This window comes from Carassius carassius, chromosome 7, assembly GCF_963082965.1.
Source record: "Carassius carassius chromosome 7, fCarCar2.1, whole genome shotgun sequence".
In the NCBI taxonomy this organism is placed as follows: domain Eukaryota; kingdom Metazoa; phylum Chordata; class Actinopteri; order Cypriniformes; family Cyprinidae; genus Carassius; species Carassius carassius.
Window position 1 is genome coordinate 31,543,727 of NC_081761.1, and position 16,017 is coordinate 31,559,743.

The following is a 16,017-nucleotide window of genomic DNA, read 5'->3' on the forward strand; positions in this document are numbered from 1 at the left end:
AGAAGAAACATTTCTCAGAAGCAGTTACAAGGGTTTATTAGTTTGTTTTGCAGGAACGCCATCTTTCTCAGAAAAGCCTAGATCTTTTGCTTTGAAGAGCAAGCCCACCTGTATCTCAGCAGAATGGCTTCTGTTGTCTGTTTTTGTGTGAGATGATCGTAACGGCCTGAACCGCAGAGGAATTCAGAGGAGTACATCGTTTCAGCATCAAAGAAGCATTCCTGCCGTCTGTCTTGCGTGCTGCGTGTCTTTTGTTTTGGTGAAAGAATTTGTTTCTGCTCTTGTAAGCAAGAGTTTAGCTTTGAAATTTGGCAGACATAGCGCATAGTATCAATCTGAGTTCCCAGTTGAGCTCAGATTAGAGGAACCGAGTCAGTATTCATTATTTCTTGATTAGAGGTTCAGTATTTAAAATATTTTATTTTATTTTTTTATTTTATGTCATCTTAGATGTATACTGACACCTAATGGTGTGGATGCTATATCAAGCTAGCCATAAGACTACAGTGTTCATCTTACAGTATGTTTGTAAACATATTTTTTAGGTTTTAATGAAAATGCATGAAACCCACCTACAGCATATACGCAATAGATAAACAAACACAAGCCGGATCCAATGAAAAGCATCTTTGTGATGGCTAAACTGCGTCCAACCCTTGCCATTTTGCATTTTGTTTGAATTGACCCACTGTGCTTACCGTAGATGGTTCCTGGTGTGCTCGAACAGGGAAACAGTATCTCATACAAAGACGGTCAGTCAGGCAGGGTGGCCACAGCCTTATCTCAGCTCTCTCACAAATTCATTAGCAAATTCATACTACTCATGTGTGAGCGAGCATTTGTGAGAGAGATTTGCTGTGTCAAGGTGGTATAGATGTCAGTGTGGTCTATTTGGCTAAAATGTATCTTATGATTTCTGTATGTAAGCACTGTTCTGATCTGTTGGCACACTGACTTAGATCTACATGTAGCACTAGTATGTTTTTTAATCTCTCTTTGTATGACTTCCAACTATTGGCATCAGCATTCAGTTTTAAAAACGAGAGTCAGTGTTTCTTTGGAGTTTAAAATGTATATTACATTTCAAAAGTTTGCGGTCTATGATTTAAAAAAAAAAGTTTTCTAAAGGAGTCTCTCATGCTCACCAAGGCAGCATTTGTTTGATCAAAAATACAGTGAAACAGAAATATTGTAAAGATAATAATACAGTTTAAAGTAACTGTTTTCTATTTGAATATATTTTGAAATATAAATTATTCCTATGATGGCAAAGCAGAATTTTCAGCATCGTTACTCCAGTCTGATATGCTGATTTGCTGCTCAAAAAACATTATTATTTTTTTTAAATCTCACTTTTTAATTTAATGCATCCTAGTTGAATAAAATTATAAATGTATGTCAAAAAAAATTTAAAGTACTGATGAGACTTGCCTTTTAATTGAGATTTGAGGTCAGTTTTCTGAATAAATGAGCAAAAAAATCCCCTTCACTGAATTTGGATGTTGTTTTGTTTTTAGTATTTTAGTATTATATTAGGTTAAACCAAAGTTGAAATCTTTATCTTCTGGTCTTGAGAACACATAAACATGGTCTGGGTCTCAACTTGAGATTTGGCATGGCTATAGATCTTGGTTTATGGTCACAGACAAGACCACAGTCTATTTCCAACACACTGAACATGATAATTATGTCCACCACAGGTCGGTGTGGCATCACCATTGCAAAGGATATACAAGAATTCCATGACTGTAAATGGTTACAAAGCCACTGTACAAAGTATGGTTTGAAAGGAAAGATGCAGTAAATTATCGTTTCAGATGATAACAGCTTTTACCTAACATGTGTTCCCTGGGAATCGAACCCACAACCTTATATATATATATATATATATATATATATATATATATATATATATATATATATATATACACACGTTTGATGTGTGTGATGTGGGTGAATACATGTATTCTGGAATACATTACAGTATTTTGAGGTCATTATTGGCCCAAGTAGGAGTTTAGAACATTTGGTGTTAATCACTTAGCACCCTGCAAAAGATCTGCTTCTGTATTATTATGATGTCAGAGCTGGATTATCGCTGACTGATGACATCACACTGTTTTGAACAGCTTGCCAGTAATACTTTGTTACCTTGGCAACAGGCTTGTTCAGAAGGATCTGGTTTTCAGCTGGAGAACCGTTTAGAATTTTCATCCGTTGGCGTTCACTTCTGTTGGCTTTACATTTTTATGCAAGTGTGCCACATATATGATTTTAATTCCATTACCCAAATGATTTACCCTAATGACCTTTCCCTGAAGGTTGTATCTCTCTTGGTATATCACTTTTTGCTGCTTTGTTTTCAAAGCTGCTCAGAATCATCTTTGAGTTATAGTGGAAATGTGAAAAAACATCATAATCCACATTTCAGAAACAAATCACAATGCTGATACTACATTCGACAAATTCAGCACTTATTCAGACACATGAAGGAGAAACCGAAAGACATACATTTAATCGATAAGGGTTATTTTATCCCAAAACACACATGTACATGAATATTAGCTCATAAAGCATGTCAGACACATCCAACCTTCCTCGTGTTTGACTGTGCCTACAAATAAAACCATGTCCACCCGCTTTGATATTTATGATAGTCTCAGGTCTAATTGATCCCAAATGTTACACAGGAAGTGCACAGAATTCATAAACACATCGCCTGAAACTAAACAACACCAGAGAGATTGTGTTTGTGAGCATGACTGGAGCCAAAACATTGCCTCCTACCAGATTAGTGAAAACCAAATGTTTGTGCATTAGTGTTTGTTTGCAAAGCATTCTAAATATAGTCTGTCTGTCCGGATGGTTAAAACAAGATCATTTCATCACATGCGTGCTCAGGATTTGACATTGTATTAGGTCAAAAAGAATATTTTTTTATATATTTTTTCTTCTGTTGTGTCTGTAGGCTGGTGGTTTGTAAGCACAGCTGAAGAACAAGGCTGGGTTCCTGCCACGTACCTGGACTCTCAGAGCGGCACCAGAGATGATCTGGACTTGGGAACATCTAGATCTGGAGAAGGTAGGACACACTAAATATACTCTCTCATACTCTCATACACCTTTTGAACATCTGCACAAACATTCTTATATCCCAAGAAGTCTTGACCAACACCAGTATACAGTGATTTACTTCACATTCATTGAACAATCAACACCCAATATATCTATCTTGGAGGATAAAATTTGTATCCCACATTTTCCTTGCGCAACTTCCACTTGATTATGAGAAGGAGTGAGGGCTTTGGGACTGTGAGAGATCATCGATTGCAGAAGGAGAAATGAAGAAAAGAATGGCGGCTCTCTTGCTCCTTCATGAAAGTGTTGCTATTATTTCTTTGAATCTACTAAATCTACATAATAAGTAAGTTCTCTAAGAGGTTGCACTAGTACATTGGTTTTATTTCATAGCATATCATCACTAAACACCACATTGGATCTGGGTGCTTCTTCAACTATTAGAACCTTTGGCCCTGTGGACTTTTTAAAACATTTCCACAGAAATCTATTTATGTATGAGTGTTACCTAAACATATATTAATGTTTAAGTAACACTTTCTATGAAGCCCGTATTTATAATACATTACAAGGGTATTCTTAAGACATTATAATGAATGCATAATGCATTATAAAAAACTTTATAATATGTTATATCAACTCATGAATAATCATAACAACAATTATGATACATCATATGTATTTGTGGTTACATTTATTCATTTAGCTGACGCTTTTATCCAAAGCGACTTACAATTGCTATATATGTCAGAGGTCACACGCCTCTGGAGCAACTAGGGGTTAAGTGTCTTGCTCAGGGACACATTGGTGTCTCACAGTGGATTTGAACCCGGGTCTCTCACACCAAAGGCATGTGTCTTATCCACTGCACCAACACCACCCCATATGATGTGAGTATGATTATTTATAACACACAATGAACACCATATTAAATCTACTTGATTAACAGTATAATGGACTGTATCATATCTTGACATTGATACTACAATCTTACTACAGCTTGTGAGTGGTTAGATGTTGAGTGTTATTTGAGTGTTTCTGTGGGTGTTTCTGTGGAGCGTATGTTGATTAATTTATGTGAGATTAATACTCCAACTGAAAAAAATGCTATGTTTTATATGGTTACATTTTATTTTGGTGGTCCCCTTAAGTAATCGATTATAAGCAACTTTGCAAATTCATGCCAACTAACTCTCATTAGAGTATTAGTATGCTCAAGAATGGTAGAATCTAGTATGGTAGAATAAGCTGACGTACTTGCAAAGACACTTACAGTATAGTCAGTTTATCTGTTGGTTGACCATCAAAATAAAGTGTTAGCATATATTTACAGTAGCAGGCAGAGATCCTTATCATCAGCTGTCTAAATGGTACCATCAAAATAATCAAACTGATATTACAATAAAAATAGTTCAAAGCAAATGTGTCAGATTACACATTCATCTGATCTGTTATATGATCTTATGACTGTTTGAGAGAAGAAAAAAATGTTGTTATTATTGTTACTTATAAGTGCTCTTTGACTGCTTTAAGTAAAGTAGCATCAGAAAAATGGCAACATAAGAGACTTATAATACATTATAACTATGAGAAATATAATCTATTGGAAAAGTGGATGCAACATGTTCATGACACTTTTAAAAGCTATAACCACAAATAAGTAAAAAATTATATTATACTGTATTAAAACTGTTCTTATGAATATTCATGAGATGATATAACATATTATAAGGTTTTTTTGATGCATTATGCATTCATTATAATGCCTTATGAACCCTTATAATGTATTATAAAAACAGGCTTCATAGAAAGTGTTACTGAGTTTTTTATTAACTAGTTTATTTGTTCATAGCCCCCCCCCCCCCAACAATATTTATTTGTTTAATGAAAATCCCCACCACTGTGTCATTTCTACCTCATTTTAAGTTACATGTTGTGTTTATTAGCATTATATGGTTGAAATGACAGTGGTTTCAAACATTTCTGTCATAGTATTTTATGTAGCATAAATACACAGAAGTAAACAAAATTTTCACACTGTAAAATTTGCACTGAAAAATGAATGCGAGTTTACAGTTGGTTGTGGAGGGACAGGGTTTAAGCAAATTAAATATGGATTGGAGATGTCTGGTATATGTCACCAGAGAGAGATTTGTCATTTTCTGACTTGGAAGATTGAAAATTTGATTAAACATTACAATGTCTATCAAATCAAATAAAAAAGAAAAGTATACATGGATGAATCATTCACCATAAGATCCATGACGTGTTTGCAAAAGAAATATGGTGAATTTTAACTTCATGTCAAGTTACTGTAAGTAAAAATCAACTTCTGGAACATAAATTAAAGAAATACGCATTTGTTATCTCACTGGAATGAAACACACCGTATCATTATAAATATGTCCTCATCTACTGTCCAAACTTCAATCATCTGCTGCTATCAGCATTTCCTGGGTTGAGTTTCCTGTTTTAGCCAACCACATTTTTAGCTCCATCTTGAAATTTATGCCATTAAAAGACTCAAAGTGTAAGATTAGGAGTGGTCAGGCTGGAGATAAAGCTTTTGCTGCTATATTTGTCTAAGACGGATCGATACATCCTCACACATGCACACAATGTATTGATTCCTGAGGAGTAATTTACCTTCCCATGTGGCCACAATGGCTTCATTTCTGGATGCAGCTGTAGCTGTTTTTTGAAGCTGAACTTTACTTGAACTAGACCGTCTTTAGTTCGACTTTTCTTTGGCATTGAATCTATGGAGTTGATGAGTGGTAAAGCCTCTGTAAAATATATGAAGTTTCCATTCTGTAAACACAATAAAAATTTAAAACACCATACATTTTATTTTATACTTTACCATCCCACAGTATAACGTGCGCCATTAAAATCTAATAACACATGAATTAATCCAAGTCCACCTTTGCTTTGCCATCATTGTTCAAGACAAGAGCCCTCCTAACCAATCACAAAACTCTTTTCTTTCATGTAATAATGTCTTCATGACACTAATACCAGTGCTCCTCTTGAGTTGTTTATGTTGAGTTTGTCATGTCTCTGTTCTCTTTCTGCTGTCCTCATTCATCCGTGTCAGTTACTAAGAGACATAAGGCTCACCTGAAGAGGCTCGACCGGAGATGGACACTAGGGGGAATAGTCAACCGCCAACAGAGTCGAGGTGAACACACATGCAATCACGCATGCCTGCAAGCACTCACCTGTGTGACCAATCTGTGTGGTGCGTTTGTGTGTTTGTGCTGGTTTAGTGATTAGCTTAAAAATGCACACAAACACACTCTTTAGAAACCTAAACTCTCTTTTTGGATCCAACCTCTGGATCTGGCTCCCAAAGCATGCTGGGTGGCCTGTTTCATATGCAAGCCGTCATAAATCTTTTTTATACTTTGCTAGCTTTATGTCTCTGCTTGTGTTTATATGTGTATGGATTGAAAAGAAGATAATTAAGGTTGTTTTTAGATGAAGAAAACAGTTAAAAAAAGAAGATAAGTTATTTTAAAGATTTTTTTAGGATGAAGACTGGTTTAGAAGAATATAATAATTCTAAAATATCGTAGTGTGATATATAGATTAGAAAATTCATGTATGGCAATACAGTTCATAGTTGCAGAATCTTGTTCTTATGTCATGTTTATCTGCTTACCCCAAGGGCATCCAAGATGTAGGTAACTTTGTTTCTTCAGTAGAACACAAACAAAGATTTTTAACACAAACCGTTGCATATAACGGAAGTGAATGGGAATCACGGCGATCTGCAGTAAAGCAAGCGCCGACTTTTGAGAATGGGGGTAAGCAGATAAACATCAATTTTTCATTTTGAGGTGAACTGCCCCTTTAAGACTGGTTTATGGTAGTTAGTACTGATTTCTGCTTGTTTAACTGGTGGAACAAAAATATACCCGTCAGCAAGCTTGATCTTCTTACTTTTGTAATGACCAAATGACTTTTGCCAGTAAAGACAATTTAAAGAGATACTACACCCAAAAATCTAAACTCAGTCAGGATGTCTAGTCTCTCTCATGACATTCTGGAATTCTTTCTTTTGCAGAACACCAAAAAAATATATTGAAGAATATTTTTTTCCATGCAACACAAGTCATTGAGGACCAATGTTGTCAGAGGCGTCGTGCCCATTCGAAGTGAGGGGACACGTGCCCCCTCAGATTTCTGAGCCAAGTGGATTTTAAATGCAGCTTCCAAACGAAAAAAAAAAAAAATTGCAGAATAATATTTTTTATATATTTGATACAATCACAGCGGTGTGATTAGATCGTTCAGTGCACAGCATCAGCTTCTAAATTCAAATCTGCGTTCGCTGGCTGGCGCTGAGCCAGAGACAGACGCGTTCGTACAACGCTTCATGATAACCAATCAGAAACTATTCTGTTGCGCTTATGGATGCAATGGCCAATGAGAGACGTCCAGAAGAGTCATCACTGAAACGCAGCGTTTTGTTCACTTGCTCGCTAACTGAATGATTTAACGAATTCTCTCATCAGAAACAACAAAAAGTGCAGATGTGCGTACGAATGTAAGTAAGATATTAGATGTAAAGTGCTTCAGTGATTTTAATGGGAGTTTTTGAGAGTGCCTGAACTCTGGCTAGACTGAATGAAAATGTTTTTTGATAATGTAAATGTTCATTACTCTCTGTAAAATGAAAGTGTTAAAATAAATATCTTACAATATTGTTATTAAAATTTACATTAAATGCAAATTCAGTCGTATTAAAAATATTTTATGGCATGATATGGCACTTAAGTAAAAAGTCAGGTTTTTATGTGTAGTTAATAGATTACACTACATTTCCATATATTGATCAAATAGCAATCTATAAAGGTGCAAAACGCGTTTACCTACACATATTTGAGAAACGAGATATTTCCTGATATATTAAGCATGTTTGGAATTGTTTTGAATAAAAAGGAAAAAAATAAAAAAAATAAGCCTATATCAGTTATACAGTGCTTTCGTAGAATGACTTATACCCCCGACACCCCCCCCCCCCCCCCCCCCCCCCAAAAAAAATGTGCCCCCTCAAAAATCATGAATGCATGACGCCCCTGAATGTTGTTTTGGACCCCTGTTGACTTCCAGTGAATGGGCAAAAACATTATTTAAAATTAAATCATTCTTGTATTGGTGTTCTGCCAGAGATAGAACGTCATAATGTCGAATTCAGAATGCTGAATTCAGCTGAATTTAATAAGATCTGGCATCCTCTAATTTGGCGACATGTCAAATAATTGATATAAACAGTGCATAAACACTAATCTCGAGGTAGAGGATGAGTTGAATCACACATGAGGTTTGACCTTTCAAAATCACAGTGTTTGATTCTAAACACCCAGACCTCAAATGGGTATTAATGTCTAGACCTTTGCTGGAAATGTGTGTTTGTATGATGAGGAGTCTCCTTGGAGATCTGCCGTTTCATGTTGAGTCACAAGATGAATGGACCTCCAAGCTTTAGAGTTTTAATTCCCACAGTTTTCCATTTGTGTAGCGTTGGAGTATGCTAACATACCATGGATACCATGAACATAGCTCTTAGTAGAGCATGCTGGATCTGGAATCGGTGGAAGCACATGCAAAGAGCTTTTCCATGATGCATTGGCAGGTGGATGAATAATAACCTGTCTGGGACTGGGTGAATATCTCCCGATACTAATAAGATATAAAATCCCAGGTCTTATGGGATGAGTCTGGTCAAACATATGTTTTGATAACCACCGCTAATCATCATTGTAACTGATATGCTGGATGGAATCGGATTAACATTTTACATGGATTGTTTTTCACTCATCTTTTATTAGGGACTTGTGTAGATTTGGAAAAAAAATTCTGGTTTCAGATTGAATGTGACACTGTTACAGTAACTCTGTGGCTACCTTTCCCTCATTATTTCTCCCTTACTTTGCTCTGCATCATTGGAGCAGTTGTTGGAAACTCACAGTGGAAAGTATAGAAGTAGGTCATTGGCTCGCTACGTGTGACTGCATTTAATCCTGTTTATTTGTTTTATTTTTTACTGTATACATACTAATGAGTCAGAGAGCATTTGGCATTTGGTTAGCTTTTATGACTTGTTAAAGCAAGCAAGATTCAGAAAGATCAATGTAATAGTTAGAATGATCTGTGTCCACAATTTCTTTCTCTCTTTTAACTCGTTTGTACATATAGCAGTGGTTTTTAGGTCACAGAGGCTGAGGGAGAAAATTCCTTTGTTGGTACATTGCTCCGCAAGTGCATGCAAAACTGAAGTAATGTGTTCTGGACTCACCTGACTTTTTCCACCACCCAGAACAGTCCTTCATGCAAATACTGCTGACTGGTGAAAAAAATGTTTTAAGGCATTTATTATTTTTTTTTTATGTTTTTTTTTTGGCTCTTGCATTTTTACCCTGACATCTCTCACTCCTGTTGGTCTTTATCAGTCCACACTATGACTTTCTTCTGCGGAACTCGAAAGGAGATGCCTGTATCAAGTTTAATGTTGGTTGTAGGTCTGGGTAGTTTCTTCTCTGTCGTAAAGTATGTTCAATTATCAGATTTCCTAGCTTGTCAGCTGCTGGGAAAACATTAAGTGTGAGAGTGACTGCCCTGACCTCATGTAATCTGTTGTTGGCAGACTAAGTTATTCACTGCTTAGAAAAACTAGATATACTAGACAGTCATCTCTTTTTTGTTGTTGTTATGTATTTCAACACTTCTCCCACTACTAATATATCTTTTATCAGCACTATTTCTTTTTCTCACTAAATCTAAATTTATAGCATTGCTCGGAGCAGACTGTAAGCTTTAGTCACAAAGGAAAAGACTTCAGAGTTTGATATGTAGATGTTAAACATAGATATGTTGTATGTAAACAATACCGAATGATGATTTATGTGAGCTTTTTTGGGAAGAGAAGTGCTTTATAGGATCTCAGGAGGGTTCAATGCGAAATTGAAGTATTTTTCTTATGATGATGTCCATTTTTAGAACCATAAAATGTTCATCCAAGTGTTTTGGAGGAGGCATGGCTTTGGAGAGTAATTTACAGAGAGGGTGGTATCTTATGCATTCAAACAAAGCTAGATTGCTATTGCTAGCCTCTATGAAATTGCCTATACCCTACCTTTAATATATGCTGATTTAAAAAAAGATGTCCAGATGCATTGAAGTAATTTGTATTTTAGGATGAATTATGGAAGAAAATTGTCATGATAATGTCACAGTGAAAAAAGTCTTTATATTCCTAAAAAGGTTCACATTTTCTAATGCAAAGCATTTTTTTTTCTTTTGACTTCTGATTGATTGACTCTACTAGGTATTTCCTATGGAGGCTTACCATTATTATTGTGTCTTGGGGTGTGTTGCTCTAGTTACTTCAGTCCCACTGTCTCCTGGAGGATTCGTTAGTTTTAATATTAATATTAATATTTTGCCTGTGGTGAAGGGTGAGTGTTGGAAGGGTCTTACTGCAAACTTTGTGGTTTTACTTCTGCTCTGTTTTCCTAATGAAAAGTCCTAAAATTTGTATGTTTGAACGTTAGCATTTGAATCCATTTGATATCGTCCTTCAGACCGCATAAAAGGCATAGGCCCAAGTACAGGATAAAAAAAATCCTTTCTCATTTTTTTTTTCCTTATCTGCCTTTTTAGAGGAGAAATATGTCACTGTCCAGGCGTATAACAGTCAGGGAAAAGATGAGATCGGGTTCGAGAAAGGAGTTACCGTGGAGGTCATCCAGAAGAACCTGGAGGGATGGTGGTACATCAGGTAATCAATCTGGCCCTAGGTGCTTTTTAAGATGTGATCTTTTTTTCAATTTCCTCAATATGATATATATCTACAAATACAAGTTGTTTGAGCGTATACATCAGTGTGTATGTTACATCAGTTTAACATAAGGGGGAGATAATATGTCCGTAAATAGCACTACAACTTCATCTTACTAAAAACATTATGCTGACCTCTAGTGGTCAGTATGAGAATGGTAAATTCATGGAGTTATACAATTCATTAGTATTTATTTAATGATTTATTATTTCCATGTCTGGAAAGATAATACTGGTACTAATGTGTTGCAGGTATCAGGGTAAAGAGGGCTGGGCCCCAGCCTCATACCTGAAGAAACTGAAAGATGACCTTTCCCCAAGGAAGAAGACTCTGACAGGCCCTGTGGAGATCATCGGAAACATAATGGAGATCAGTAACCTCCTCAACAAGAAAGCTGTAAGCGAGAAGGACATTCAAACTGATGGAGAGGCCACCAGCCCTGAGCGCCACATCTCCAAAAGTGAAATCAGTTTACCTATCCCATATGCCCTAGAGGCTGGAGTGGCACCCACAGTGGTCACTGGTTTGGGAATGAACTCTGGATCTAGTGCTGCCCTACAAGAGAACAAGAGCAGGGCAGAGCCGGGGTCACCTGCTATAGCCCGGGTGGCACCACACAGGGTTGAAATAGGTGAGTACAGAGTTATGACATGATAAAATAGATGTATACAGCATTCACATGTTCAGAATATTAGAAAAAAAAATATATATATATAAAACTTGAAGTTTCTGATACATAATTATAATTAAATTGTATTATATTATTTTCTCATAAAAATGTATAGCTATAATTGAACTAAATATATTATTTTTCTATTTAATTGTACAATTATATAGCCATAATTTATATAATAAATATGTTTATTTTCCTGTTATTTTTGCACATAGGATTTGATGCCATAGGTAACATTTATTTTTGGTAAACAGATGTTTCCTAACATTTTGTCCGGGTGTTGTGTACCTTGATAGTGACACATTCACTGTCTCTGTTGCTCAACATTCAGCCTGTCAACTGCTGTTTGTTTGCCGTTTGTTTGTTCTTGTGCTTACTTGTTTGTCTAATGGCAAATGTACACTATACAACTGGAACATTTTTATAAAATAATTCCCATAGTGCTGTACCACTCACATTACTTGACTTTCATTCTTATAAATCTGTTTTGTTGTGGATGGTGAACAGACTATTACTTCACTTTAACAGGTTCTTAACAGATGGCATATAATCCCAAAAATTCCTGGTGTTTGCTAAAACTTGCAGGTTGCAGTGACTGATGTGCTGTATGCATGGCACTTTGTGCTAAAAACCTAAAAAACAAAAAAGTCAAAACATGACATTTAAAGAGACTATGTTCATTTTAAGCTTCAATTTTTTTTTTACTTTTTTTTTCTCACTGGCTATTGCTGTCATTATTGTCAGTCATAACCAGGCCATTGCATTTCCCACATGCTTGTTGTGAACGCATGCTTGAGTGTGTTGGAACATGTCTCTTAACTTCTCTCTTAATGAGGATTACTGATGGCACTGTAATCCAGTCTGGCTCCAATTTGACCTTTTTTGAAAATGCTAAAAAAGTTTTGGCGAAAAGGAAAACTGCAAACTTTCCTAATTTCCAAGTTCTAAATTTGATTAAGCTAAATTAATATTTGCTGTCTTGACCTGAGAGACAGTTAATAAAATGTTTTGTATTCACCTGACAGGATCTCCAAACCTCAGGCAGAAACCTCCTCCTCGAAGAGATACAAATCTGGTAATCAGATCAAAATCATTTATTGATATTTTGAATTCATAGAGAGCAGCATTTACTTATTAGACAGTACTGTCTTTTTTTTCAATACTCAAGGCATTCCAGTTGCCCAAACCTCCAGAGGCCCCTACTGTGGAAGCGGAGTACTACACCATAGCAGAGTTTCAGTCCAGTATCTCAGATGGCATCAGCTTCCGTGGAGGACAAAAGGCTGATGTAAGGCAGATAAATTCTTACTATAAAATGTGATTATTTTATTTTTCAAAAACTAAATAGGAACATCTTTTGACTAATGAGAGCATTTAAAAAAGTAGAATTATACTGTATACAGTGGAGTCAAAGTGTTTCTTTAAACCTTAATATATACACATTTTCAGGATTGTAAATTAAAAATGACTATTTCTGAAAAGAAATATTTAGGAATTTTTAAGGATTTTATGCACACTTTAATAATGCAAACAAATTTGTGACATTCATTGTAAGATAAGCATATTAATTAGTGTTAATTAGTGATGTTTGAAACCCACTGTATAATAAATATATGCCATTGTATTAAGTAAACGTAATATGTGGTCTTCAGGTCATAGAGAAGAATTCTAGTGGTTGGTGGTATGTCCAGATCGGGAATATGGAGGGATGGGCACCCTGCTCCTTTATCGATAAACGCAAGAAGCCCAACCTGAGCCGGCGAACCAGCACACTTACCCGCCCTAAAGTTCCACCCCCTGCTCCACCAGTAAAGAAACCAGACTCAGAGGAATCACCTTCTCTGGCTGGCTCTGCACCCAAAGCTCCAGAATCTCCTACTCAGCGTGTCTATGAGGAGCCAGAATATGATGTTCCCGCCATTGGTTTTGACTCAGATCTGGACAGTAATCCTCCAAAACAAAAAATAAATAATTCCCCAAAACCAGAGCCCCGTAAGTTTGAAATAAAAAGCAACCCAGCAGCTGCCGAAAGAATTGCACAAGCTGGCAAAGCATCGCCTTTACTAAAAGTGATGACCTCCCCCTTGAGGAAAAGAAACTCGTTGGAGAAATTGGAGGATGTCAAAAAGGAGGAAGTCATTTATGAAAATGAAGGATTTAGGTTCTCCTCCAATGACTTTGCCAGTGGTTGCGATTCAGATACCCCAAGGAGTCTCACGCTGGGTCGTAAACCCTTTGGGGCCTCCTCTGGAGGAGGGAAGTCCCTCCGGAAAGTAACGCCGGATCTAAGCCGGAGTCACTCTCTTGGCCGTGCTGAGAGACACAGCCATAAGTCATCATCAGATGAATCAAGACGCAATCCCAAAAGAGAGCCTGTAATGCGAAAAGATGTGGAGATCCGGGTTGGTCAAAGTCCCTTAGCCAGGCCCAAACCAGTGGTGCGACCCAAACCTCTGCTTACAAAATCAGAGCCACAAAGTACTGAAAGAATGGACATCAGCAGCCTACGCCGCCAGCTTCGGCCCACTGGAAGTCTTCGACAAGGCCCCATCCGTGCAGTACGTGGTAGTGAAGATTCCGAGACTGCTTCCGTTGTGTCCTCTGAGGATTCGATCTCCTCAAGAAGTACCTCCGATCTCTCCAGTGTCTATTCCAAAGGTAGCCGAGGAGGGGAATCCGACCATGAAAGTGTTCTCTACAGGACCACAGATGCCTACGAACGGGCCCAAGATTCAGAGGTCAGCTTCCCAGCTGGTGTGGAGGTTGAGGTACTGGAGAAGCAGGAAAGTGGATGGTGGTATGTCCGTTGGGGCGATGATGAGGGATGGGCACCTACTTTCTACTTCGAGCAAGTCAAGCATACCCAAAACATGAGTTTACAAGAATCCCGTGATGGCCCTCTTGTTGATCGTGGTAGCACCAACAAGTCCAACAGCCTTGAGAAAAATGAGCAGCGTGTTCAGGCCCTTAACAACCTAAACCAGCAGAACCTCAGGAGTATGAGCAACCCTAGTCCACCAATCCCATCCAAGCCACCAGGGGGTTTTAGCAAACCAACCACAATGCTAAACGGTTCAGATGTACGGATGAGGAATGGTGTCCGTCAAGCAGCAGTGCGACCGCAGTCAGTGTTTGTATCTCCACCACAGCCTCTGAAGGACACCAACATCCACACAGGGTCTTTGAGAAGAAATGAATCACTGGGTGCAGGTGACCACTTGAGGTCCACAGGCGGCGTAAGGCGAAACTCCTCCTTCAATACTGTTCGACCGCAGGTGGTGACTGATGTACGGGTCAGGTCTGGGACCACCATTACAGCACCCGCCGGAAGTTCAAGCCCCTTGATTACCCAGAGAAATGGAATACCAATATCTACAGTTAGACCCAAGCCCATCGAGAAGACACACCTCATTCACAACAACCTTCGAGAGGTTTACATTTCTATTGCTGACTACCGTGGCGACGAAGAGACCATGGGTTTCTCAGAGGGCACTAGTCTTGAAGTTTTGGAGAAGAATCCAAATGGATGGTGGTACTGCCAGGTTCTCGATGGCTTACAAGGACGTAAAGGCTGGGTACCGTCTAACTACCTGGAGAGAAAAAAGTAATTCCCCCAAAATGTTTTAAACATGCACAATTGTAATCAAAATGTAAAAAGACGAACTGACTGAGGGACTTTTGGTTTGAAACGAGAGGGACAGAGCCTTTTAGAAAGGAGTTTACATTAAAACTAGACTAATGCAGGTGAATGTTTAGCAAAATACTTGCCGTAACTTTATGCCAAATGGGTGCCTTCGTACATCTTTCACCGAATGTTAAGAAGAATCGGTCAAATACCAGTGAAGCAACGAAAATACCAAACTTCAACTTAGTGCCATAGGCCTACAAGTACAGAAAGCAACAAACTTATTTTTGTTACAACAAATACCAGTGAGAAAGATCATTTCAGCATAGGTGCATAGCCAAAAGTGCGAATCCAATCTTAAGCACTTGTAAACAAGAAATTCCTGTTTAAAAATTTTTGAACAAAAAAACAAGACGACTTCAAATGTTATCTTAGCATTGAGTGCGCTCAAAGAAAAAACTGTTCTTTTTTTATTGTTTTGTGTTGATGTTGTTGCATTATATCTTCCTTAGAGATGTATTTCTGCTTTCTTGTAACATCCTAACACATCAAAAGAGTTCACCAAGTCAACCATCCTGTTGCAGGTTGTTAATGTTTAAGTCTCTATTGTCTTCCCCATTTATTTAAATATGCACAGGCCAAAATGAATAAAACATTTTAAAGCAAAATAGTATGTGAAAGCTACATGCATAGATCACCTAATGCCCACTTAATTATTGGGTTTAAAGTTTAAACCCAAGTTTAGTTTACAAAGTGCATCTGTTTATATTAGGAGGGTAGACAGCTTGAGAGGAC

General features: G+C 37.4%; 1 protein-coding gene across 7 annotated transcripts in view; it reads left to right on the top strand.

Annotated features, from left to right (window-relative positions):
* The window catches only part of LOC132143940 (SH3 and PX domain-containing protein 2A-like), an 85,741-nt gene extending 70,053 nt beyond the window's left edge, over positions 1-15,688 (top strand). For 2 of the 7 annotated variants that reach the window (XM_059554592.1, XM_059554595.1), the window contains 8 exons: positions 2,969-3,082; positions 6,176-6,259; positions 10,747-10,864; positions 11,176-11,555; positions 11,813-11,827; positions 12,623-12,672; positions 12,766-12,885; positions 13,250-15,688. In XM_059554592.1, the coding sequence (XP_059410575.1) occupies positions 2,969-3,082; positions 6,176-6,259; positions 10,747-10,864; positions 11,176-11,555; positions 11,813-11,827; positions 12,623-12,672; positions 12,766-12,885; positions 13,250-15,205 (2,837 nt within the window). In that variant the 3' untranslated portion in view covers positions 15,206-15,688. The remainder of the gene's footprint in view (positions 1-2,968; positions 3,083-6,175; positions 6,260-10,746; positions 10,865-11,175; positions 11,556-11,812; positions 11,828-12,622; positions 12,673-12,765; positions 12,886-13,249) is intronic. The other 5 variants (XM_059554594.1, XM_059554596.1, XM_059554597.1 and 2 more) reach the window with 3 other exon arrangements.
* The last annotated feature ends 329 nt before the right edge of the window (positions 15,689-16,017 follow it).